Below are 26349 nucleotides of genomic sequence, written 5' to 3'. Positions count from 1 at the left end.
TTAAAACCTAAAAACATTCTTAAAACGTCATTTACTTTTAATAAATGACACTAAAATGAGTCTGACTTAAAATAACTGAGCAGATTAGAAGCCGGGCCTCTTAAAACAAGGTAAAGGATTTGAAGAATGTTCTTTAAATTACACAGAAAAGTGGCTCAGGTCTATCTGGAGGAACACTGCTCTGTACAATTTAGGTTTCACTCACTTTAAAAAGTATAAAATTGACTAAAACTAAAAGTCATAGCATCCGTTGCCTGACTGGGCTGAATGTTTTGATATATGAGCGGTTAAAACAGCACAAAGGATGTGAAGTGCAAAAAAAAAAAAAATACTGTAAATTAAAACAGTATTTTAATTTTTAAACAGAACCTGTCTGGTAAAAAAAAAAACACGAGAAGAGAAAGCAAACTTTGAACAAGTTTTTATTGAACATAAATTAAAAAAAAAGAAGGTGAAGGTAAAAAATATGTAACAGGTTTAGAAATTTATTTATACAACTATTTACAGGCAAGAATAATCCATAGTGAGCTTTTAAGGCAACAAGAAATCCCCCCCCCCTCCCTCATTAAACAAGCAGGAGCTTCATGTGGTTCCTAAATGAGACTAAATGAGCAGAAAGAGCACGGTGGGCTCCTGTTCATAATAATGTTCAACTACTGTTAGGATTTATGGTTCTTTTTCTATGGTGTGATGATTAGGGTAAAAAAAAAAAAAAAAAAGAAAGTGGATTTTCTTTAAATCTTGCTTCATAAACACCTCTGAGGTAGCACACCTGAGACAACCAGGAACAGGAAGAGGATACAAAAATAACAACAACAACAAAAAAAAAAGGGAATAGCTTTGTTTCTGTAAATTAGCCTTCACTTAAAAGCTCAAACACGTTTTCTATCGGGTTTGTGGAATAAACATTTATTGTTCAAATATACAAAAACCTACCAGGGGACTGCGGAGCAAGATATCCAAAAATTCTCCCTCATGAGCCTTAAAATGCACGAAGGAACGACTAGAAAACAGAAAATAACAGCGGGATAAAAACATTCAGGTCACAAATAAACGGAGGAAGTTTAGTCTGACTGGATGGGAAAAACAGGACTAATAAAAGTATGTTTCTTTGGGGGGGGATAAACATCACCAGCACCTAAAATATCAAAGTCCCTGCTCACCAGAGTGAAGTTAAAATGTAGCTGCTCTACAAAACGTACACAAGGTGCTTCGAGTGTAATGTGTTTACTTTGTGTGGAAATGAAAACGTGCCCTGCCTGCCGCGCCGGCGATGCTGCCGGAGGAGGTTGTGTCAAAGTAAGGTGCCGAATAAATTCTCCTCATCCTCCTCTTTGAGCTCGTATTTACAGAGACGCTCGCCGTCGGCGGCGCAGGAATGAATCTCTCTTTACAAAGTAATGACTGCAATCAGCTCCTGCTCACCGTTCGGCGGTGTGGGTAATAACCAGCCCGGACCCGGAGGTCACTAACAGCTGAAAGAGTGTGGCGGGAAGGGACAGAGCGACACAGAACCTAAAGGAAACACTACAACTACCCAGCACTCTGAAATCATCGACTTCTTCACCAGATTTGATTTATGGCTCTTTTTTCGACTCCCGTGTTTCAGTTCTGCTTATGGCTTCGGCGCCGCGGCCTCCTTCAGAGGAACGATGCTAATTGAGGTAGCGGCGGCACCGCCTCGCCCTGCAGTTGCAGCGCAGCTTGTTTTCGTCGTCCTCGATCGGGAACTTGTAGTCGTAGGTGAGCTCCTCGCCCCGGTAGATCTTCCTCAGGGCGAAGATGACGATGTGCTTGCGGCCGTCCACGTTGATGACGCGGGAGTAGCAGTTCGGCTCGCAGGAGTGGTTGATGAAACGGGCCGCGTTGCCCTGCATCGTCGCGTCCACCACGTCGAAGTCGTCGATGCGGAACATGTAGCAGCCGATGCCCTGGCGTGAAGCGACAAACCGTGATCAAACAAAGCGTTCCCTCATTCAGCCCCTACAGGTTACAGCTGACGACTCCTCCTGCAGTAAACACTAAATGTTTTCACCTGAGACGGCTTAGACTGTGGACAATGCAGGGCCGATTATCAGCTTTAAAGGATATCCTGGTCTTAAAAAGTACAAACCACTACATTTTTCTGTCGTAATAATCCTACAGCTTAAACATCTAAAAACGAGATAACAGAAACGGTGCATTTCTGAGTTTCACTGCCTGACCGGAGATCGAACCCTGACCCTCCCACATGGGAGGCGGATGAGCCAATCATCAGACACAGCTCACTGGAAGCTATTCATCTATTCAACTCGGTTTTTCCTTTTGAATATCATAGTTCCAACTTTCATCCTTTATCTGGATTTGGCTCCAAAGAGATGCAGGAGACTGAGCCTCCTGTGAGCGTTTGGGACGGAGGAGGGAAGGAAAAAAAACATACCTGCTTTCACATCAGCCTTAAAAACAAAAAGAAAAAAGTCGGTAGTTGCTTTTTTGAAAAATAGTCACTTGAGGGGTCTGAAATTTGCTAAATATAGCAACAAAGTTAACTCTAAGTTAGCATCACTGCCTGCACCCAGTAAAGCAGGAGCCGCCCTGCTCTGCTCTGATTGGCTAAATCTTTGGTTTTGGTTTGTTTGATTTGTTGAAAGCAGCATCAGTTTACTCTCCACCCCCCACCCCCGTCTCATTTTTACAGATGATAGAAATCTGTCTTGGCGACGGAGAACTTTAATCCCTGCGTTGTCTGATGCGACTGGAAAGGATATCGCTCCTAATGCCTGAACCTCCTTGTTGTCTTACTCTCACCTGCTAAAAAGGACTGAGTAGCATTCACAGCTTTGTTGGTCAGGAGGTGAAACTGCTGAATCAGAAATCTGCAGCTCCACCTTCTTATAGAAGCAGGATTAAAGAGGTCCTTTATTTACTTAAATTGTGAAAAATCAGGGTGGCTTAAATAACCTGGAACCCCTTTCTGTCCTACGGTAACAATAACAGGTTATCATACAGACAAAAAGCTAATATCGACCCATGCCGCCTCTGGACTTTCAGCTTTTTTTTTTAAACAATGCAACTCTGATCTGATCTGACATTTTTTTGATTTAAAGTTAGTTTGATCTTTCCTCCTATACTTCAACATCTACTGCAGAGAAGCTCGGCGTTAGAGTCTGGTTCCTGTCTTTCTTCTCGAGCTGCTGATGGAGCCGTCACTCAATCCAGAGAGCATGACAGGAGGTTGTACCAGCAGCTGCTGCTGCAGGAGCAGATCGTCTGCCTTCACTTTGTAGAAAATCCTCTGAGGACATTTCTCTATTTGCATCACAGCATGTGGTGAGATAATTCTGACATGCAGCTCAGTTTGGGAAGTTTACACGCTGTTAATCCTGCACGGCTCTGTGCGCGGGGACAATAATAGTGCAGTAGTGCCTCTAACAAAATGCCACTTTTCTTTACTGGAGTCACAAACTCACAAAGAACAAACAGATAAGATTGTACTTACTTTTTTGTATAGTTATTTACATTTCACTACTTCTGTTTCGGATAAACATCATAAGCTTCTGAGCTGCCTTCTGGTGTTTATTCACAAACCTGATAACTGAGATGCATCGATGATCGTTTCATAATCACATCGCAGCTCTCTGAACCATAATCGAGTCATGAGGTGCCTTCCCACCCCTACCTGGTTGTTGATTTTATTAGTTTTAGGGTTTTTTTTTCCCCACACAAGAAAAGCAAATCTAAAAGGATCTTTTGAAAAATAGCTAAAGGAGAAATTAGAATTAGACCCTTTTAATAAACTCATGTAAAAAGGTGCTTATTTGTATTTTTGCTTTAAAGTTACAGCAGAACTGGACACAATTCAGTGACCTGATCTTCTACTGACCTTGCCGTCATAATATTTCTCCCGTTTATCAGTCAGAACGGCGCGAATGACCGTGCCGGCATATTCGATAACCATCTCCCCAGCCTCGATGTTCCTTTTGCAGAAAAGTCCTCGACCATGAATTGGAGATCTACGAAGCAAAGACAGGGAAACTCACGAGTTGATCTGACCGTGGATCAAGTTTGTTGTTTTCTCTTTGTTGTTCTAGTCACCTGTAGACTCCCACTGCTTCTTTGGAGATCTTTTCCAGGTGTCTGAACCTCATCGCCATGGGGAGCTCGGTGCTGGTGGCTCGCCTGGAGGGAGTGCAACAAAAAAAAGAGTTGTTGTCAACGTGGACAGAGATCTGCTGCTTCCTTAACGTAAAATCTAACAGCAGCAGTGATTTCATTAACCAACCGAGAGGCTTTTAAGGGAAATTCGTCATCGTCTTCTTCGAAGGGACCGACAAGATCAGGGAGCGCTCTGTGCTGCGACGCCAGGAAGTTAAACATATCAAACGTTGCCTTCCTGGTTAATCAAACATAAGAAGAGGGAAAAAACCTCATAAGGACAAGACCTACTTAGGCATCTATTAACCGTAATCACGGGCTTTTAAAGGCGGAAATGAGTGCGATGGAAGTAAGATGTCCGCACCGTGTGTAGACTTCGGCTCGTGCGCAGCCGCTCGGGTTGAGAGGCAGCTCCTCCTCCAAGACGTCGCAGCAGTGGAAACGGAAGCGGTGCTGTTTGCAGTTGGCGGCGCCCTCCAGCTGCTCCAGCAGGAAGATGACGGCGTCGTGGAGCACGCCGAGCATCCGCGGGCCGCTCATCACGCCCAGAGGAAGCTGCTTCAGGTGGAAGTCTGCCCGGGCTTCAAGGACGCCGTCAATCACGGCACGCCAGGCAACTGAGGGAGAGGAGATAAGTGAGAAGGTGGCGAGGATTCACACACAGCGCTTCTTATGCATTAGATACACTTTTTTTAATTTGAATATTAGGGTCAGACTTCATAAAACAACCTAAAACAGCTCCTACCCTCTATGCTGTTAGCCTTAACGCTGAAACCATCGTCGCTGGTGATTTCAAAACGCAGGTGAGGCTGATTCATACGCGTCTTCTTTCTGTGTTTCAGGGCAGGACCATCTTCTTCTGAGCTAAAACCTGGAAATTAGTTACAAATATGGATCAAACATTACTTAATATTTACAGAGAGAGAAAAACAGCCACAAAGCATCGAGCCCCAAACACAAGAACACGAACCAACCTGTATAGGGGCCCCACTCAGACAGGTCTCCGTGGCGAGCGCTGACCCACGTGTCTGTTTTAGCCTCAGGATGGCGGCTGGTTTTTGGGAACGAGGGACTCTGAGGCCGAGGACGCCTGAACAGAAGGCAGAAACAGGTCAGAGCAAGAATAAACAAATAGGCTTAAGAAAAAAGTAAACTGTCAATTATGACTAAGTTATAAAAGATCACAAGAGACACACGATTGGCTTCTTTTTAACTTGACAGTACAGCAACCAAGTTCGATTTAAAGGTTTTACAAAAAAAGGAAACTAACTTACCTGCATGGTATAGGAGGTATAAGAGCCGTAGGAGTAGGAGGTGGTGAAGCTGCGATCTTCATTGGCTCAGGTTCAGACGTGTTCTCCTGATTCAGATCAAGGACATCGTTCATCGTTGGAGCTTTCATTCGAACGCCACTCGTCCTGTTAAAAGAAACAAAGACGTGTGTACCTCTGAAGAAGGCTTATTTTAAATCCAAGTTACTGGACGTCTTACGTTGTAGCCGATGAAGAGATAAACTGTGGTGTAATAAAATTTAAATACCTGGTTTGCTGAACTTCCTCCGGTTCACCTGATGGATCCTTTAAGATGTCCAATTTGGATTTTTTCCTGGAGGGCCTTTCAGACACGGAGGACACTCTTTTTACTCGAACCTGGTTGCGTGTTGGTTCCCTACGGAAAATACTCGGGGACACTGAGCGTTCTGTCGCCGACTGATCTGAATCATCGGTGTCTGGAACCTGGGATGGTCTCCAACGCCTGGTCTTTGGCCGGCGAGGGTTCCTGAGAATGATGGGTTTGGGCTTCGGAGCGTCGCGGTGGGTGGCCATTGCTCTGTCAATGATAGCTTGAGCCGTGCTTTGTTCGATGTTGGAGAAGCTGGGTTGAGGAACAGCTTCTACGCTGACGGGAGCTACAGGAGCTACGGGAGCTTGGGGAGGGCTGCTTTTCACAGGTAACACTCTGACAATGATTTTCCTCTCCGTCGTCATGTGGTTGCTGGCAGGAGGGCTGTTCGGGTCGGACGGGCCGAGCTGAGGCTTTGCTACGGCGCGAGGAACAGACTGATTTAAAGCGTTTCCGGTGTGGAGGATCTTGGCGATTTGGCTTATCTTGTTGTAAGCAGGCGAGTTTGCAGTAAGCGTCTGAAACGTGTTTGTTCTTGGGTCTTTGACGAGAATCTGGCCCTGACGGTTGACGAGCAGGACCTGACGAACGGGAGCCTGGGGAGAGGGCAAGCCCGCCGCCTCGGCCTGATTCTGGACCATCTCCTTCTGCTGCTCCGGCTTGGAGTTGTCCAAGCGGATTGCAATGGTTCTGCCCCGCGTGGGACCAGGTTGCACGGGTAAAGCATTTAAACCATTGATTATGATAGGGGAGGAGACGGGACGTGGGACTGTGCAGAAAGCAGCGGGAGCACGGGGAACAATACCTACAGTCTGTGCGGGTCGAGGGGCCAGAAAATTGACTTTTGGCTGGAGCTGGAGATTCTGTTTTGGCAACAGAAGCTTAAGGTTTGATGTAGGCTGCTTTCGCTTCACTATGATGGTTTTCTTCATCATTGGCCGTTCAGACTCTGGATGAAAATCAGCATCACGCAAATCATCTTTAAAGCCTACAGATAAGTCAGAGGACGAGGAGCTTTCATCTATGTCTTCAACTCCACTGTGGTTTGAGCTGTCTGCAGCTGAAACGAACTGGCCCGTCTTTGAATCCAGAAGCACTTCCTGATGAGCTGTCGGCGTCTCTGAGGTCATCGGGACCTCCTCTTCTTGTAGCGACAGGTCATTGTTGATGCAACCTGATTCCAGAAAGACGGGAGAGGATGAAGCTTCTTGGCACTCTGGTTCGGTTGTTTGGGGCTCAGTGTTGGACTTTGACAAAGTGTAGACTGGCTCCAGCCTCGTCAGGGTGACCATCAGACGTTTTGTAGGCGTGTCTCGAATGGCGTGAATTTTGGTTACTTTTTCGAGCACCTCGCTTTCCTCACTCTCCGACCCGCTGTCGGCCCCATCCAGCTGGGAGATGGAAGGTGCAGAAGGAAGCTGACTGGAGGTGTCAGAGCTGCCTGCTGCGTTACTCACGACCGTACGTGTAAATCTGACATAATGACTCGAGTCTTCGTCGTCAGAGTCTTTCTCTTGATTGTCTTTCTGCGCTCCTTCTTCCAACTCTCCTTTAGCGTTGCTGAAAGTCACATTCTCAGCAAGAAGAGCCTCCTCAAACTCCAGTTTACTGTTCAGCATGGAGGCCACTGCTACATCAGCATCAAACACAGTGGAAGGCAGCTCCTGAGACATCAGGTGGGCAACTTCCTCCTCCAGGTTACCAGGAGCGAGAGAGATCCCATTTGTCGTGGCCACGGCTGCATCTTCTGCCTCAGACGACGCCAAGAAGTCTTGGGGAACCTCTGCGGACACCGGGGTCGTGATTTTAAAGTTCTGCGTTCCTCTGGGGGAGTGAGAGACCGTTCCTTGTCGAGGCGAAAGCCCCAGAGAAGTGCTGGAGTTGGATTTAGGAGGGGAGTTCCAAACCGGAGATGTCGAGAGCGGAGGAGAGGCTGATCCTGCGTTCGAAGATCTTGGGTGGGAGCTGAACAGTGCGGCTCTGGAGTTCACAGAGCAAAGGCTCATCGGCGCAGACGGGTTGCTTTCTGTTGGCGAGGAGCTGCAGCATCGTCTTGACGAGAGCCTACGAGGTCGACGGGTGTCGTCAAGGTCCCTCAGTGTCAGGATGTGATGGGATTTGTGATGAGCAGACCCTGGCATTGAAGAAAGTAGAAATCTCAGTAGCTACACATAAAAACTGTCCAAACGAAAAAAGAAAGTAAGAAAAACAACAAGTGCTAATTTTCCTAATCATGTAACTGACCTGGTGATGGGAGAGGGCGTGACGATCCTCCTGCAGGTCTCCTGTTCTGTGTGTAACCAGGACTTTTAGAACCAGGTGTGTTGTGTATTTTAGAGTTTGGTGACGGGGTTGCGGACTTCACTGGGCTGGAAGAGGAGCTTAAACAATCTGGGGACTCCAAATCTGCCAAAAAATGTTCGTACATAAATCAGTATCTCCAATCAAAACGCCTCAAATCATTGAAATTAGCTGTTTTCCTATTGGAGCAACCTGTGAGATCCAGGTCCCCTCTGTGGTGGTTGGGGCTGTGGACTATGGTGTGGTTCTCTTCTTTGTCCCACCTCAGATCTTGTTCCTCACCGGGAAGAGGTGAGCTCACTTCTGTCACCTTACAGGTGTACTTACAGCGTCTCCGGGGGTCCACAGTACTCCAATACAACCGAGAGCACCTGAACAGAAAAAAAACAAGTTTGTGAAAAAAATAAAATAATCACACATGTTGAGAACCAGAAAGAGCAGTGGCACAATGTTATTAACACCTACAGTCAGATTCAAACATTTTTTAAGACACTTTTACACTTCAAGATGCAAATAAAAGAAAACTTGAACATGAAAAAATAGCTGCAATGTTGTGGAGGGAAATTATGCCACAGCACTCAATAAAAAATGCGCAGTTAACCCATCTTAAAATGCCAAAACCTGCTTAGATTCTGTCATTGGACACTTACTGATAACCAACAGGATACAACATCCTCCCGACTGTAGACAACTCTGACAACACACCGAGTTTCTGAATCTGCAGAGAACCTGGAAAAGTCGGGAAACAAAAACGAAAGAGTTCAGCACACGACTATCAGTAGCGGTAACGTGTCACTTTAAGAAAACACGAGGAGCCTAACCTAACAGCATGAGCGTATTCTTACCGATTGTCATGTTTATGCTTTCTGGCTCAATGCCGGTGAGAAACTTTCTTCTGAGGTTGATCCCTTCAAAGTCCACATACACCCGGCGAGCTACTTCGAACCCTTTCCCCAACACCGTCTGGAAGATTTACGAACAATGATCAAAACTAAAAGGTGTGAGATGTGTTTTGATAGAGGTGGTACTTTACCCCCTATTATATCTGAAATAAAACAAACAAACTGAGAGGTCCAAGTCCATACCTTTGAGCTGAGGAGATCCTTGTGTGCATAGCAGTAAACCTTTCTGTCCTGCTGGAACACACACCTTTTGGCTCGAGCGCACATGAAGTGAAAATTACTCTGGCAGTTGGCGATGTAGCAGCCCACCGTGGCTCCTGACTGCCCACAACGATCGCAACGCTGAAGAAAAAGGAGGGGAAAAAAAGAGAATCAGTATTGCATTTAAGTCCTATTCAGGCAACAGTTACAAAAGCATCATAACTTACCAAGTAGCGCCCCCTTGAGACAGCACTGTGCACCTGTAATAGAGCGCCGTCCTGCTCATAAACCTCTGCAGACCACAGGCAGCAGTTGATGTGAGCCCACTCGTTCTGTCCCAAGTACAACAGCCGCCCTGCCTCCTATCGAGACGAGAAGGACAGTCACGAGGATAATCCAATAAAAAGCAAAGAGGCATTTTTTTTTATCCCTACATGCAATGAGAGCAACACTAAGTTCCTGAAGAAACTCACGCTGGAAACTGCGTCTCCACATTGCTGGCACAAGACACACTGCCTCGGATCTTCAGACTTAGTGGATTCTGCAGGAAAAATAATTGACATAACCTTCAAATAAGTGCAGATGTTATTCCTCTCCTCTCTGTGTGTACCACTGGTTAATCCAGAGGTTCTGAGTAGCTCACGTTCCTTATCAAAAAGGCAGAGTGCAACAGTTTTCACACCTTGTGGATAAAGAGGGGTGTTGAGCGGCGCACCAGATTCCTGTGTGAGGACTGAATCTGGCTTCCGGTCCGCCTGAATCTGTGGGCCCCTGGACTCTCTGGGCTGGTACGTCCTCTCCATCCACTGGGCGTAACTGTGCTCTTTGGAAGGTGGAACGACCGCCTCTGGGAGCATGCCACTGAAGAGCAGAGGACATTCAAGACAGTTTTTTACAAGACTGAGCAACCACCTAAAGCTAGAATGAGCACAGAAAGGGAATAAGCGACGTGTCAAGGGTTGGGCGTACTCACTTTGGGAACTCTTCAGAGAACGAGTTCCACTTTTTGAGAAGGCACGCAGGAAACCAACTGAAAACCTGCTTCATCACCTGTAAGGAGAGCAAAACTCAAATGAGATCAAATGCAAGCCGTTCTAATAAAGAGCACCACATTTCAGCAAACTAAGCCAAAGATAGTGACCCTAACGAAAGAAAGGAACTGTGGGCTTACTTGGACGTAGTGTGCTTTGGACTGCAGGGTCGGTCTCTGCTCTTCAGAGAGAAGTTCCTCTTCTTTCAGCCACTTTCTCATCACAGCAGCAACATCCAAGTAAAAAGCTTTCTGAGTGGGCAACAAGATGAAAACAGAAAAGGCGCTTCAGTCAAGAATCAAGGCAGATAGAACTAGTTTCCTGACAGTTTTCATCCGGTTTTCCCAAGCAACAGGTTTTAAATTTAGAAACTTTGAGGTTTCTTTTCAAATGTCATAGCTTTGTGTTATCCACTCACTATTGAGGTGTAGCCACCTTCTTTAAATTTCTTCTCCACGGCTTTTAGATCACAGACGGGTTGCTGTTCCTGAACAACTGGAGTCGTGTTTGTTTCCTGACACTGAAAGGTAATCAAATCAAACAGACATATTGGGCGTCATTTTATAAGAAGGGGGCAGAAGTTTGAAAGAACAAAACTGATGGATTATGTATCGTTTTCTGGGCATCATCTCTCACCTCTTTACAGAGCAGGAGGTGCTGAGTGCTGCTGGAGGAGAGGAGGTCAGTGAGCACCTCCTCCAGCCCGGCTAGCAGCTTCTTCTGCAGTCCGTCCTTCAAGCTGCTTTGTTCGGTGTGGTGCTGTCTGCAGGGGGTACACGTGAAATCCACTTTGTCTGGCTGATTTAACAGCCCAAAAAGCTCTTCTGTGAACACAAAAACCATCAGCATGAGTTTACCTACTACACCATGAAACAATAGTAGCACATTTTAATAAATGTTGTGAATTTTAGACATTTGAGAGCAAATATTAAAGGAAAAAAAATGGTATAAAGTGAGGTAAATCAGGTCAAATGTTCATTAAAATTAACCAGTGGTTATTGTATAATAAGAATATTTGTGCTACTTTTTTGAGAACATACATTTCGTTTTTAATAAAAAAAACATAAATACAATGAAATGCTTGCATTTATTAATACTGACCAGTGGTGACTGCATAATAAAACTGAATATCTGGCAATTTTTGTTCATTAAATTTATTAGATTTTACACAAACAGTAAAGATGTAGGTACAATTCCACCTAGAATTTGTTTTAAAGGTTTCTTAGTTTAATCTAAAAACACTAAACTGAGCCTTTTTACCCACCTGAGAGTTCTTCACATCTGTAATGAATCCAGCGGCTGCACTTTGAGCACTGAATCGTCTCTGAGGGCTGGCTGCTGTCTTCATAGCACTTGTGGCAGACGGTGCAGAAATGACCTGACGTAAAGTAAACAACATCAATCACGTCTGGTGCCAAACGCTGGAAATATAAACAGGGCTTCTTCAGCCAGCCTGCGACTGAAGCTGGAGCAGTTTCTGGCGTGACGCGGTGGAGCTCTTACCTTTCCTGTGGAGAACGGTGCAGTCGGGACAGAGGTCTTGCTCGTGGTTCCAGTTCATCCCCCACGTCTTCCCAGGAGTCACGCCACAGCTCTTACAGCGAATGCACGTCATGCACACCTGTACAAACCTTAATATTCACCCATCTGCTTTCTAAGAAGAGTTCAGCTTATTTTATGGCGACTGAAGTGGTTACCCAGGGCATAGAGCAGTTCATGGGCTTCGGGTATGTTGGTCCCAGGCAGGAAGGATGATAAGAGGTTTGACATCTTCTGCACTGCAACACAGGCTGGAGGGAAAAAGATACGTCAACAGTGGGATTCAGTTTCAAATTACTAAATGTTCTGAGTACATTATTACATTTATAAACACAATTTAAAAATTAAAAACAAACAAGAAGGCAACAAACACAAAACTGTGATCGTCGCAAATTACTTCTTGCAACTTTACATTAAAGACAGAACAAAAAGTAGAAGTTTCCTTCTGCAGCGACACTGCACACCTTCGAGCTCTTGTTTCTACGGCCGCACACGTTACAGAATCTGCAGCGCCTGCAGCACCAGTTCTCCTTGGACTCCTGCAGGGGGCGCTCCTCGGATGGGAGGCAGAAGGTATGGAAGGGTTCACAGCAGATCTGGCAGAAAATCATCTGACAGAAGCGGAAGGTATCGATTAAAAAAACAAAAAACAAAACAATTCAAACCAACAAGTGAACTGAATGGTTCGAGATGGAGCGCTGTCGTACCTCGTGTCGTCCTTTACTGGCACACAGCAGGCAGACAGGCAGAGGAGTGGATGGAACCGAGGTGAGAACGCTGAGTCCGCCCATGAGCCAGACGTTCTGGACTGCACAGTCCTCCTGCAGAACAAAAGCATCAAGAAAGCCATACAGATATTTTACCTGTTTTTCAAAATGTAGACGTGGAGTTTTTGTTGTCTTTGTTTACACTGCAGTCTCTTAACAGTAAGGATGATCAAAGTTTGTCAAACCGCCTACAGGTACTTCACTCACCTTGAAGTCTACACGGATCTTGTGCTTGCTCTGCAACAGGCCCCTTTGGGGAAATCCATTAGTTATACCCGTCAGGGTGTTCACTGATGCACATTCAGCAGGATTCTGGGAATGAAGGACATATTGTGGGTCAGTTGTTGGACAGCTTTGCAGCACTGTCTCTTTAACAGACGAGTCCTCGTCCTCCTCTTCAGGCTGCTCCATCAGAGTGTCCTCCTGCGCCTCCTGGACACGCTTCTTTAACTTTGTGCCTGAGCTAAAAGCCGAGGGGGGTCCTGGCCCAACTTTGCAGGCAGTTTTATTTGCCTTGATCTCCATCTGAGCGTCTGGGTGCTGCACCTCAGATCCTCGGGAGCAAATCTGTGGTACGGACTTCGGATCTCGCTGAGGCGACGAGGGCACGGGCTCGTGCAAATGCAACGCTGGAGGTTTCTGTAGGAAGTCTGTAGCGGGTTGCGGGTAAAGGAGGGAGTTTGTTATGTGACACGAAGGCTGTGAAAGAGCAGGCTGTGTTAGAAGCTGGGACAACGCTGGATAGGAATGTGCAACACACTGATCCCAACACTGAGGAGACTGCCACCGCACAGACTGAGCACCAGGCTTCAGGACCCAATCAGGCAGGCGGTACAAGTGTATCTGCAGCTGCTTCTGCAGCTTCGGCACTGGGCTCCCGGCTGATCTGGACTCGGGTAAAGTTTCTCTGGGCTCCGTCTCCTCTGTGTTCTCCTGTTCCTGTGGAGGAGGGGACTGCCTAAGCCAACCAGCAAGACGGGTTCCAAAGTGACACTAGTAACAGTAGCATGCAGAGGCAACAACCGGCGGCAGCCAGAGCGACAGAAAAAGGAAGGAGCAACTTTTAGCGTAACGTGTTAGAAAGACAAGGAAGTCAAAGATGGGTTAAGCAAAATGCATTCAGCGACAGCAAAAATACACGTACAAATTCTTAGCTGCGGCTCTAGAAGTGCAAGGGAAGGAAATAAATTTTAAAAAAATGGTTTGTTCTCACATTAAGCAAGACTGCTAAACTTAACTCTGTAAAAGATGTTAATCCAAAAAGCAAAAAGGTTGAGGTTAATTCAAAAAAAGAAGGAAAATAAAAAGAATATTTAAAAAATTGTAGATTCTACATCCACCTTATGATGTTCACACTGTAAAAAATTTATATGGCCGACCTTTTGTTGTTGCTCCTTTTTTAAGCCCCACAACTCCTGCTGAACTATTTTAGGCCACTTATGTTTAAATAAATCAACAAAATACAGATAAACTTTACTTCACTTGTCCTTTTCAGTTTTATAAAGGAATTAGCATGACAGGAAAGTCAAGCAGTGTCATATTTGAGGGAAAAAAGTAATCAATTAAATGAAAAAAGAAAAAGATCAGCAATGATTTTATGCCAAAGCAACAAGCTGTGACCAAAGATGAAGCCACAATTCAAACCATTAGAAGCTCGTTTGGATTGTTTAGTTTGTTTTAAGAAGCAAAAACAGGAAGAAAAGCAAAAAAACAAAAACAAAATCACAGCCAAAACATTCAACAAACAGCGCATTTTAATAAAAAACAACCAAGAATTTTAAATTTTAAAATAAAACTGAGGGGATCAGCTTTTTATTTCATTTTATAAACTGACTTTTATCGTTATTGTTAGTTGAGTTTATCACTATTTCTATATAAAACTGAGCAAAAAATTAGCAAAAGTTAATTTTTAAAATTGGTAACTATTAATTTGAAAGGTCCTTTGCTAAAAAAGATCAATGTTAACTTTAAATATAATGATGAAGTATTTTCTCTCTTGGAGCTGCAATAAAATTTATATCCAAAAAAACTACTACTATAACCTGACTTCTACTTTCTTTAAGTGATTTAAAAATCAATTATCTGCCTCAAATCAAAACAACTCTTCTATGCTAATACAAAAAAACAAAGTACACAGCTGAATAAATGTAGTTTATAAAAGGATATTAGGGACATGCGGAGGACGTAAAATAAAGTGTAAAGTCAGAAACAGAAGATAAAGGAGGGTGAAACTGAGACATGTTATAGTTACTCATTTAAACAAATTTTTAATTTAAAAAAACAAAACAAAAACTGAGTAACAAAGCACCGGGCCAAGTATTATTTGGAAGTAATTCTGGCACTGGTTTGTGCACATTTTAAGACTAAACTCAGAGTAATATTTTTGTTCTCTTAAAAACAAATCTGCCAAATTAAAGAAAAAAGAAAAATCAAAACACTAAATTGTCCTTGAACTCAGCAGGCCAACGCAATAAGAAGAAAACACACTCTTCAGAAAATAGTATTTGACCCAGGCTTGTTAAAGTAGTACATTAGAAGTAAAAATAAAAAATAAACCTGCTCATTGGTTTTACCTTGTAAGGTCTCAATCTGCTGCCGACACTTTTGGGAAATGGCCTTCGACTCTTCACTGACTCAGTCGGTGGATCATGCAAAGCACCATCTTGGAGAGCAAAAAATATATATATATAAAAATACGATCTAAGAAACGGGAAACTTGACGCAGATTGACACAAGAATGCTTCAGAGTGAAAATGCTGCTCCCTGAGTGCAGATCATGATTATTCATTCAGCTCATCTATGGTGTTTTCAATCATCTGTCAGTGCTTTTAATAGATCCCACCAAAACTACAAAGAAAATTATCTGTAACTACCACTTAAGTTTCAGATTGTGACACTTCTGCTCATAGAAACTGAATTAAAATCGATCTGAAATGCAACCCCAGTGTTTTATCAAAGGATTTAAAGCTCTAAGCAGCTACGTTTGACCTGAACGCCTCGTCACCTTCTGCGTCTTCTGTCTCCTCTTCAGACTCGGATTTAAGCAGTCTGCTGTAAGAGCGCGGCTTGATCTTACGCAGCGACTGCTTCTTGATGCCGGGCATCGACAGGGGCGAGCCATCACCCGACACTCTGACGCTCCAGTTTGCATCGGCGCTCAGGCTGGAGTACTGCTTCGCCTGGACTGAGAGAACGGAGGACCAACCCGGATTACAACCGGCACGCTTAAACGTTTAAGTTTCCGCTCAGAAGGAAATTATTTAAAAACTGATTTGGTCGAGCTAAAGTTGAGATAAGTCATTCAGAGAGGGTAAAAAAGCAAACATACTTCTTATAGGCTTTAGAGTGCGGTCCAGCTTCGCCTTCTCAATCCGATCGCACTTCCTGTATCTGGGAACAGACAAAAACAACAAAAAATGGAAGTTATTTGTTGAAGATAAAACCATATGAAGCCATCTACGAATCTAATCCACTGTAAGACTTAGTCGCCTTCTTTAAAAGAAGAAAAAGGCATTTTCAGGCTTCATTTACAAAATTTAAAACAATCCTTTAGGTACAAGGGACGTGATTTAGAAGCACAGAAGTCATTTAGGGCAAAACTGAAAATTATCATGGCTGAATGAAACAAGTTTAAGTTTCAGATCGGCACTTAAATCGTGCCTTAAGTTTAAGGCACAACTTAAGTGGATTGTCTTCGGACAAAGCCAAGATATCCCTTTTGTAATTTTTGTTGTTGCATTTATTGCACACTAGGAGCAATTTGATGCTTGACAACAAAAAGCCAGAAAACTTGACATGAAAGTGAAGCTGTTCATTTAAACAATAAATAAATACATAAGGAACGCTGGGAGGAGAAATCATCGTGAGTTATAAACATAAAATTAAAAAAATAATCTAATGTTTTCCAGATCTTGCAAGAGAAACAAGCCACCCACCACCATATGTCCTCGAACTGAAGACCCATAATTTAAACACATCAATTAGTTTCTTTAGCATTTTAGAGAATACTGTTAGTTGATTTTATTTAGGTCTATTTTTAAATCTAGTTGTCCCTTTGTGAGACCTACTGTGAGTAAAGAACTTTTAAACAATATTCAAAGTTCTTGAGAGCCTGGAGTACCTCCTACAGTCCGGAAACCTTCAGGAATGTATTTTTAGATATCCAGAGAGAAAAGAACTTGTGTGACCAGGTGTTGTTTTGGAGAACTGCTAAAGGGTTTTTGAGTGTAAATGCTTTAATATGAAAACATCAAATTTTAAACACAGAAATAAGTTTTTAAATATCATGGATGTGACTGTAGTATATACAGATTTGAGCAGCTTGAAGCTCTACAGAAGTATTTAGAGTAAGTAAACGTTAGTAAACGTCGTGAAAATAAATCTAACTTTTAAAGGAAGATTCATTACCAAAACCAGCGCTTCTACAGCAAAGGGTTAAAAACGAAGTAAACTTTGCAAACCGTGACTAAAGTTTGATCAAAAAGCGTTCTGCGTGTGCCGTAAACACAGCGCGTTGACTTACATGCAGCACTGCCTCTTCGTGTTCGGGCCTCCAAATTTAGGTTTATCCAGGCAGTTCATGCACTTTGCGCAGTCTTCTTCTATCAAGCAGCCCTTGCAGATTCCACAGCGCCGGGATCGCACCCCGCCGGCGATATATCGACTCAGAATCTTCTTCCTCTTCAACCTGTGGCCCCTCCCCCGCCTCCTGCGCTGGATGCTTTCCTGAGGGACGGCCCACTGGGCCCCGCCCTGATCGGAGACATCAACGTCGTCGTCATCATCATCGTCGTCATCGTCAGCCACATCTGCAGGCGAGACAGAGAGAGGATGGGTAAAAGAGGCGATACACACTTTAATCAGTATTATGTGTGATGAGGGGGGGCGGGGGGACATCTTTGGATGTCAGAGCTTATCCCTCAGTCTGCTGGAGATGTTAAAAGTCTAACTGCTGTGACTGCAGGTCCATCATATGAATTTACAGGCCTCCCCCCCTACAATTAGTAAGTTTGGGTCCTGCAGCTGCAATAATACAGGCTGCCTGAAAGGGGGGGGGGAACCACCCTATAAAGAGCTTCCCACAAAGTCCATTACTGCTGGAAACTCTTCTCAAAACATTTTCACATTTAATGACAACCTCATGTTCCCCTGTGTGCTTCTGCTTTAATGTAAGGTGGCAGAAAGCTACTTCAGACATTAAACATGGTGTTTCTTTTAGTTGTAATTGACTAAATGATGCATCTGGGACAACCTTGTGCAGGGGGTTACGTTTTGCTCTTGATGTGTTCAGTGAGTCTAGTTGTCAAACAGTACTTCCTCACCTCATACTGAGTGATGCTCACTCGACCAGTGTTGGGTATAGCTTTCCAACAGCGGTGGCTAATCTGTGTGTGACAAAAGATAATTTTTGCTGGAAAATATTTTATTTACATTGAGCTATCAAAGCAAATGTTTTTTTTCTTATTATTTTTGCTTAGCATACTAACTTGGCCAAAAAGCTAACAAAACGGTGCTCTTACAGTTCTTTTCTTTTCTATATTTTAGGTGGTGCATTGAGTACTTCAGAAGTCTGTCAGTGCTTTATGTTAAACACAAAGTGGCTTTCCCCAAAAAAACAAAAAAAAACAAAATACATCTTGAGGATGATAATGAAGGATTGTAGGTGAACTACATCAAAAGACAAGTCAAACTACTGGAGGGTAGTTACATGCAGGAAGGAGGTCATCTATGGTGCTATAGTCAGTCATTTCTGGGGTTCTAGTAGCTTCTTCTACAACTAAACAAGCTAATAGCTTTCTGGAAATAGGGGTGGGCGATATCTCGATTAAATTGGATACACCTCGAGTTCTCCCTGATTATATCGCAAACACTGAGTATAAATGTTTAGCATCTAATTTACAAGGAGTTTAGCTTTTCCCAGGTGCTTCTAATGCATCACCACTCACACGGCTCCCATTCAGAAACCCCTCAGCAAACCAACTGATTAAAGACTCAGCCTCATTCCATGAGACGTCAGGAAGTCGGTTCGCGGTCACGTGGTGGCGAGACGTTAGTTCTCGCACACACCTTTCGTCGAACATGAGACGCTCGGATTAGAACTCCCGGGAAGCTCCTGCAGCATTAAAACGGGTTTCTTCCCGCCGGGTACTTAACCCTCCTGACTTGTACAGATGTTTGCTTCCCTCACCGCGACCAGACGTGCCATTTTGGTCACGTGACCACGCGAACGAGAGCCGACTTCCTGACTTCTCACGGAGGATGGAGAGGCCTTTAAAGTCACCTCGGCTGATGGTTTAATGTGAGGACACTTCTAAATGTTGCTTGGGGGTCAGAGGACAAGGTCAGCGAGTCACCCTTAATTAGGTAATATTGTTAAATTAAACCATTATATGCTAATTAAAGGAGAATTTGACGATAAAGCTCCAAAATATTACAGTATTAATTTTTGGTCATATCACCCAGCCCTATCAGAAAATCACCTTGTTGCTGTTAAAATCCTGTTTTAATCAAACTGAGTTATTGAGACAAATCGGTTCTTTTTGACGGGCTGCTGGTAAAAAGCCAGAAGATCTGTTTTTAAATTGGTTCTTTAATAAGTCGTCTGTTCTGTTTTGATACAAAACTGGTTCATCCGTTGAGTTTAGGAGCTTTTTCGTGTCTGAATGAAATCATAAGTCAGAGTTAAGTAGTTCTAAAAAAAAAATTAAAACTACATCCTGTGAAAAAATGATCAGGTAATGGAGAATGAGTTAAAAGGCAAACAAAGATTTGAGAAACACAAACCAAGACCAGATTAACAGATTTTTAACACAAAGGATTCACAAAGCTAAATTTAGGGCTTTTTAAAAACAAAACTTTTTACAGTCATAATGCTGAAAGGTTTTTCACAAAAACTATTTATAAAACAAGAGTTTTAGTTTTAAGAGACATTTTTGATATATTAAATCTGATAAATACTAATAAACCGCCTGAAGAGGTTTCCTTTGTGTTTTTTTAACAGTTTCTAGACATGTTTCAGAAATGAAATCAGCATTAATCAAAAAGAAAAACAATAAAAATTTATTTAAAGGAATATATTCACAATTCTTCCCATCTATGAGCTAACAATTAACATAAATACTAATAAATCTGCACAAACTAAATTTTAGCCTATTTTATTCAGATGACCTAATAGTTAAGTTACTGTGTATTTTTAAATATATTCCAGATGAATGTTGTATAAAATAATATCTTACATATACAAGGCTGAAATGAACAGATAGATAGACTGAAATGTCACTAAGCTGATTATTTGTAGGGAGTTTTTTTGTACCACAGCAGCAGTACAACTTGATAAACTCTCACTGATACAATGAAATACTGGACAACACAATTCACTGAAGCAGTTTAAAAAGGACAACTGTTCACACGAAAACCCCAAATGAGATTAAAAAATAAATTAAAATACTAAACTAAAATAAAAACAAACATGTCTCTTCTCTCGTCTGAAATGAGTCCACCTTGTGATCTCTTTTTCGTGTCGATTTGGAGTCAGATTTTTGTGCATTTTAACCACAAAGAATTAACAAAACACTAAATAAGCACAACATCAACTTCAGTTCATGTTTTAACACAACTTTAAACAGCGGCTGCACTGTCCTCCTTTGAGCATTTACTCGTACACTTCACGCTCATTTGACATGCAAAGTAAATTTACAGAAAATGTACAACTAAAAACTAGATACTGAACTGATCGGGATACTTTAGAATTACATAACAGATAAATTTGAGTTTTCACTTCTGAACAAATGAACTTCCTTACAGCGTAAAAATGTATAAAAAGATAAAAAACTATATTCAACATTCATCCTAATGGGAAAAGCAGCACAGGGGTTGAAATGTACCTTCGGCTGCGGGGGAGAAGGTGATGCCCTCCCTCTCGTGAAGCGGCAGAGCGCTGAGTCTGGGGATATCGTCCGGCACCATGGCCCGGGGCTGGCCCAACGCCACCGCTGCCGCCCGACACACGTGTTTGATCCTCGGACCTCCGAGCGGCTGCTCCTGCACACACACAGAAGGGTTTAAAAACGAGGACACGCCTGGAAAGGACTGGCTAACAATAAACAGTTAAAACTATAAATAATTGAACCTCCAAACTGAAAATTTTAATTCTGCTGACGATAAAACTGCCAAAAATACAAATCATTTAGTAACAACAGCAAAAAAATAAATCTATATCTATTTATTACTCTCCATCTGTCTTTATTGACTGGTTACATAAGTTACCAAGTTTAATAGTAATAAACTGGACAGGCAGCCTGTGTTGGAACAAAGTAAAGCTAATTGATTCTTAAATTAGATTTAATTGTTACAAACATTACCTGCGGAGGGATTTCTCTGGGAGAAAGTCCAACTCTCCTCCTCCTCCTCCCACTCACCGGCACCTGGGTTTCTCCTAAGCCCAACTATTAGTCCAAACAAAGAGGAGAAACGTGCATTATTGCAGGAGATGCAGTAAATTTAATAAATACCCCTAAACTCTTTAATTAATGTGTTACACGCCTGTACAGTCAAACTAAAATTAGAAGGGAAAATAAAAGGTGAATAAGCAAATTTTCTTCCACATGGTATCTAATAAAGTCTTGTTCAGTTCGTATTTACAGAAAGAAAATATAAAAATTGCCTACAAAGCTTTTGAACATGAACAGAATGAATTAGGTGCATTTAATCACCTTATCGTATTCAGACAGGAAATGGGGTTTTACCTGTGACAGCTTGAGCTGCTTCTGCTGGTCGATCTTGATGAGCTGCACTTTGGCTTTCTTCAGCAGGTGGAGCATCCTCTTATTAGCTCCACTGAGACCGAGCCGATGGCTGGGGCCGCCAGTTTCCAACGCCTCGCTACCCGCTTCTTTCGTGTTCGCTGCTTCATCTGCATCAAACGAGGCAAAAAAAGCATCTTTAGTTAGATTATTTGAAACTACTTATCTCTGTTCTCTGCTTTGATTGAAGTGGTAAAAACACAGCCAATAATAACCTGTAAGAGCTTTGTTATAAAATGAAATAAAGAGGCAACCCATCCTTACTCTTGTCGCCTGCATCTTCCGGTGGGGTTTTCTTGGGAGTCTCCACATCTGCCTCCACCACCACAGCCACTTTCCTCACAACTCCGGGAGAGTCCAGCTCCTCCATCATGAGCTTCGGTCTGCGTCTCTTCCTCACGTGACCGGCCAAATCGTTGCTCCGATGTGTGTAATCCTCCTGGCCGTAGCCCTGGCTCCTCTTTTTTTCTGCCAGCTTTAGGGTCAGCTTCTTCAAGTTCTTGTAGATCTCTATGTGGCTCGCTCCCGGACTGGGTTTCGACGAGATTCTGGACACGCCAGATGAGCTGTCAAACCCAGATGTGGAGTCCCTGTCCATTGGCTGTGAGTTGCCGTCGTAATCTGACTCGTGGAGCGGCCTCCCGTCGTCTCTCTGCTGACTTTTCAGCCACGTTGACAGCGAGCCCTTCGGAAAGGGGATGATTTCTTCGTTCAGGAACCTCTTTGGAGTTTTGATAGTGCGGGAAGCCCGTCCGCTTGTTGAAAAGGAGTTGTTGGAGCTCTGGTCTACTTGCTCTAAACCTGACCTTGTTTCCGACGGGGTGACATTCTGACCTTGAATCTGCAGCTCATTACTTTCCACAGGTGGTAGCGACTCAGGTACATAGGCATAAAAAACCCGCCGTGCACGAACCCTTTTGATTTTTGGCCGATTGTTATCTGGAACGTCTGCTGGCGGCTTTCGCTTGTACCCGAACAAAAACCTCCCTCGACGTTTCTTACGCACGCTCTTTAAGGAAGCCTTTGCAGCTTTCCGCTCGTGTGTCATCGCTGGCTCTTCCCCACTCGGGGCGCTGGCTTCTGCTCCAGCCTCTGGAGAGAGACCCGCACCTTTATTCAGTCTCCTCCTCCTCCGACGTTTGTTAAAGGACGTAAAGGACCGGGACACTGCTCTTCCTGAAGATCCTGCTTCTTCTACTATGCTCGTTGTGTCCGCTGATGTTGTACTGCTTTGTCCACCTGAGATCTGCTTGTCTGCACGTTTGGCCTTTGGAGGAAGAGCGTCCTGCTTATTGTGCACTTTTATTACCACTTTGGGCATATCTTTGTCTTTAACATCGTGTCCATCCTTAGCAACCCTAGGTACAATTTTCCGAATGAGACTTTGTTTTAGTGTCTTTGGAATAATTTTTCCAATGAGAGGTTTTGCTCCTGGTGGCGGTTCTGAAGCCGTGGGGACTTCCCCGTCAGATGACTGAGAGACAGATGCTGGAGTCTTCTGTGGAGAAGCTCTTGTGGCTCCAAATCCAGTGAAATCTTCATCCTAGGAGCAAAACAAAGAGGAATCTTTAGGTCAGTGTAATAAAATATTTGGACATGTCTGGATAAAACAAGATAAACTGTACACCTTCTACAGACAGCAAACATATTTACTGGGTAATTTACATAAGATTTGATTCCATGTGTGCTAATTTTCAACAATAAAAAAAAGTTTACATAGAATGTTGATTTATTTTATTACTTAATAGTCTGCAGATTCTTTTAGGCGTTTCAATCTAAATGTGTTGTGAATTAATCAGCAGGTAGCAAAAGAACAAGAAGCAAAAGAGAACGACCTAAAGCGGAATTTCAAACAAATATTGAAACCATGACCCTATTCAATGCCGTCTGCACAACGTGTCAGACCGTAGCTGAAACCAAGCATGAGTCACGACTGCTCAAGATTTGATTTTCAGGTATTTGCCCAGCAGAAACTTTGGTGCAGCATCAGCAGCGCTGCTCTCCACTCTTACACCAGTGTTGCATCAGTGCAGTTCTGACACAGCAAAGGAAAAGGTGTTCATGTCCCATCTGTGACTAAGCTATAAACTAACGAGTTCACGCATTTTCTCCCTTTGCACCATTTCTGTGCAACGCGCCTAACTTCAAAATCCACATATTTGACTATTTCCTCTGCACTTAATGAGCAACAGGGTAAAATTAAAAACTATTTGTCGCAACACCTACTGAAAGCAATGAATACATAGATCTTAAATATAACTTATAAATGCCATTATGCCCCCAGCATTTAATAATCCAGGCAAATCTGAACCCAAGACATAATAAAAAGCTCTCTGGACAAGCTCAAAAGCACATCTCAGTTTGTCACAGCCATCTGAAAGACTCGCCGCAGGTTGGTCATCAGTAAAACTCTTTGAACAGCATATATTCCACACACTGAAGAACACTCCAAGGCATTAAGTGACTGACAGTTGAGCAGCATCCACAAGGTTTAGCATGAACCATGTGACTGTTACAGTCCCCTCTAAAGAGATTGCATCAGCGAAGCCTCTTCTTTAGAGGCAACAGATGGCATGATTAGATCCAATAAAGCATGAAGGTAACGTGTCTTTAAATTAAACATTTATAAGCCAAATTTGTGAACAGCCACCAGCTACCACGTGTGTTTGTTTACCCACAGAAATAGGCGAAGCGACTGAAAATAGGTCAACAATGGCAACGTCCAGGGAAGAGCTGTTTGGGATGGAGAAGTCTGACAATTCTGATATGTTGGTACGCATTTACGCTTAGATTTGTTGAGTAAAATACTCAGATTAAAAAAAGGAAGTTTACAATTTCAACATAACCTAATCTAGAAGGATCTGCTTGATCCACAACATTTATTACAAATAGCTGTCTGACTCCATCGGTCTCTGCTCAAGTAGCAGATTCATGCTCATGCTTCCACCTGAACGTCTTCTCCGACTACGCTTGTCCGATTCCGTAATATTCTTTCACCGAAACGAACTACAACCTGCCTACGGTGGGTACGTAACTCAAACCTTCAAGTGGTTTTCAGTGGATTCAGCCATGTGCTTTGTTTACATTGATTGCATACCCACATTTCAGTACTGCATATTGATGCATCTAGAAAACTACTGGAGTAAAGGCTTTCAAAATGCACCGTTTGATAAAGCTCAGAATAACAATTTTGCTTGATAGTTTGCACTGGGTGCCTTTAAATTATTGTCATGTGGCAGGAGCATTTCAGATCCAAATCACTTCACTTTGCATTTCGTCTAAAAATAAACAACCTTCATGTAACCCTGTTGAGGTAAAAGCTGACAGGATGTGTTGACCGTAACATTAAAAATAAACAAAAACATGAACACCAGTGCATTCAGTGGCATTTTACCTGCAGAGCTCTGATGCAAGGAAAGGGTTAACCTTTATATAAATCTTAGATTATTAACTTTAGTATCTTGCAGGCTATGATAATTCTGCTACTTTAAATACACTAAGAAAGCTGTGATGCATGATGGTCAGGCTGCCTTGTTTTGAGCTTTATTTAGAGGTTTTTTTAATTTCCCTCCTGTTGCTTCCTACGTTCAGCTGAGGTTAAAACACAACCGAGCAGTCAGCTGACAGAGCAGCTCCACGGTGGAGACTGTGACCCAACCTTTTCAAAAACAAACATCAGCAGCTAGAAGTTATTAAGAACTGTGTGGGAACTTTAGCTGGCCAAAGCACACCAGGGGGGGAGGCTGAACAAAGCACGGTTTCCACAACAAAACACCAGAGTGCGATCGTACCGCCAAAGTTTCCGCCTTTAAATATGAGCTTTTCGTGCTCAGCTGGACACACATTATGATCAGCTGCACCGATTCTGGGTATTGCACAACAGAGCTCCCATAAATATCTGCAAAATATCAGGATATGACCACTTCAAATCCCCTCCGGGGCTTTTTCCTGCAGGCAAACAATGCCCGTGTAGGGGTTTGTGTTTGCAGCTAATTAGCAGCGCATCAGCTAACATGTTATTCAAGTAACAAAAAGCTGTTTTTAAATCAGTCTTTTCGGCAAAGTGTTTCCATTCGTCACGGTTTTTATTAAGGTGACTCACCCCGTCGCTGCTGCTGGAGTCGAACCCCGCATCTTTCTGCCGGCTATACTTCTCCGCCACCCCGAGCAGGGGCAGCAGGGACGGATCCTCGCTTAACGCTAGGCCGATGTTGACGGGCCTCGGCCCTTCGACAAGCAGCTCGCAGTCGGCCGAGCCCAACCTTCCGCGTCTGGTTCGCGTCTCCGACCGCAGCCTGCTGCGAGCCGCGTACGGACGGCCCGGGAAGCGAGCGCGGGCCGGGAACGAGAAGGTGCCGAGACCCGCGGCGCTAGAAGGAGAAGATAATCCGCCTCCCGAGGCCGCCATTATTTACTACAACAACACGGACGGCGCGCGGGCAGAGGATCACTGCAGCGATGCGCGAGGCAAGATGGTCTATTCCGAGGCAAAGGCGCGAGATAGGAGCGAGCACAGGTGCATCATGGGAAAAAGAACTAGAGCTTGGCTTCTGTCGGGCAGCTGTTTTTCGATTTCAGTCATACATTTTCATTTATTCTTATTTTTAGCTGAAACTGGTTAGACTTCGCGCCACATTTGAAACGTTTAATAGACGCCCAATTTACCGTAATGAATAAAACACCGCATAGCGTTACATAAAGGCGTATTTTCAACCAAATGTACTAAAGTATCCAAACTAACCCTAGTAAATTCACAGAAGTGATGTGTCAAATTTTCTATAAGGTTTTAGATATCATGTCACACTGTTTATTTTTTTTAATTTACCTAAACCTTTAGAAAAATAGACTAAATTATGTATAATAAATTAAATACTGCACTAAATTTAAAGTATTTTGCAAAATCTTGAGCTAATAAACATCAAATCGTTTGGTTATGAATGAGTTTGAAGTTTACAAATTAGGCTTACTTAGTATGTTTAATTTCTTCAATGCAGTCAGTTAGGTAAAATGACTAAAACTCTATCATTTGTAAAGTGAAAAGAAAACTGCT

At 43.2% G+C, this 26349-nt stretch overlaps 1 protein-coding gene across 2 annotated transcripts; it reads right to left on the bottom strand.

Moving 5' to 3' along the window:
- Positions 1-1601: 1601 nt before the first annotated feature.
- Positions 1602-25806, bottom strand: kmt2ba (lysine (K)-specific methyltransferase 2Ba). Of its 2 annotated transcripts, none has more exons than XM_025007024.2 (36): positions 25402-25806; positions 21564-22842; positions 21243-21409; positions 20859-20942; positions 20382-20538; positions 17021-17306; positions 15827-15888; positions 15503-15682; positions 15072-15160; positions 12706-13437; positions 12439-12552; positions 12196-12342; positions 11890-11982; positions 11696-11813; positions 11457-11570; positions 10829-11016; positions 10611-10712; positions 10333-10443; positions 10135-10211; positions 9844-10022; positions 9635-9702; positions 9389-9523; positions 9144-9302; positions 8904-9021; positions 8709-8787; positions 8251-8429; positions 8002-8163; positions 5674-7891; positions 5409-5552; positions 5109-5224; positions 4880-5005; positions 4499-4751; positions 4262-4372; positions 4075-4158; positions 3863-3992; positions 1602-1931 (listed from the first exon to the last, which is right to left on the bottom strand). In XM_025007024.2, the coding sequence occupies exons 1-36, from the start codon at positions 25705-25707 to the stop codon at positions 1656-1658; spliced, it is 8943 nt and encodes a 2980-aa protein (XP_024862792.1). In that variant the 5' UTR covers positions 25708-25806; the 3' UTR covers positions 1602-1655. The 2 variants fall into 2 exon arrangements, with proteins under 2 accessions (XP_024862792.1, XP_017279835.1); XM_017424346.3 differs by having other exon boundaries at positions 12706-12810; positions 25402-25805.
- Positions 25807-26349: the final 543 nt, after the last annotated feature.

This window comes from Kryptolebias marmoratus, linkage group LG5, assembly GCF_001649575.2.
Source record: "Kryptolebias marmoratus isolate JLee-2015 linkage group LG5, ASM164957v2, whole genome shotgun sequence".
Classification (NCBI taxonomy): domain Eukaryota; kingdom Metazoa; phylum Chordata; class Actinopteri; order Cyprinodontiformes; family Rivulidae; genus Kryptolebias; species Kryptolebias marmoratus.
The sequence above is the reverse complement of the archived record's forward strand: the minus strand, read 5'-3'. Positions and strand labels throughout refer to the sequence as shown.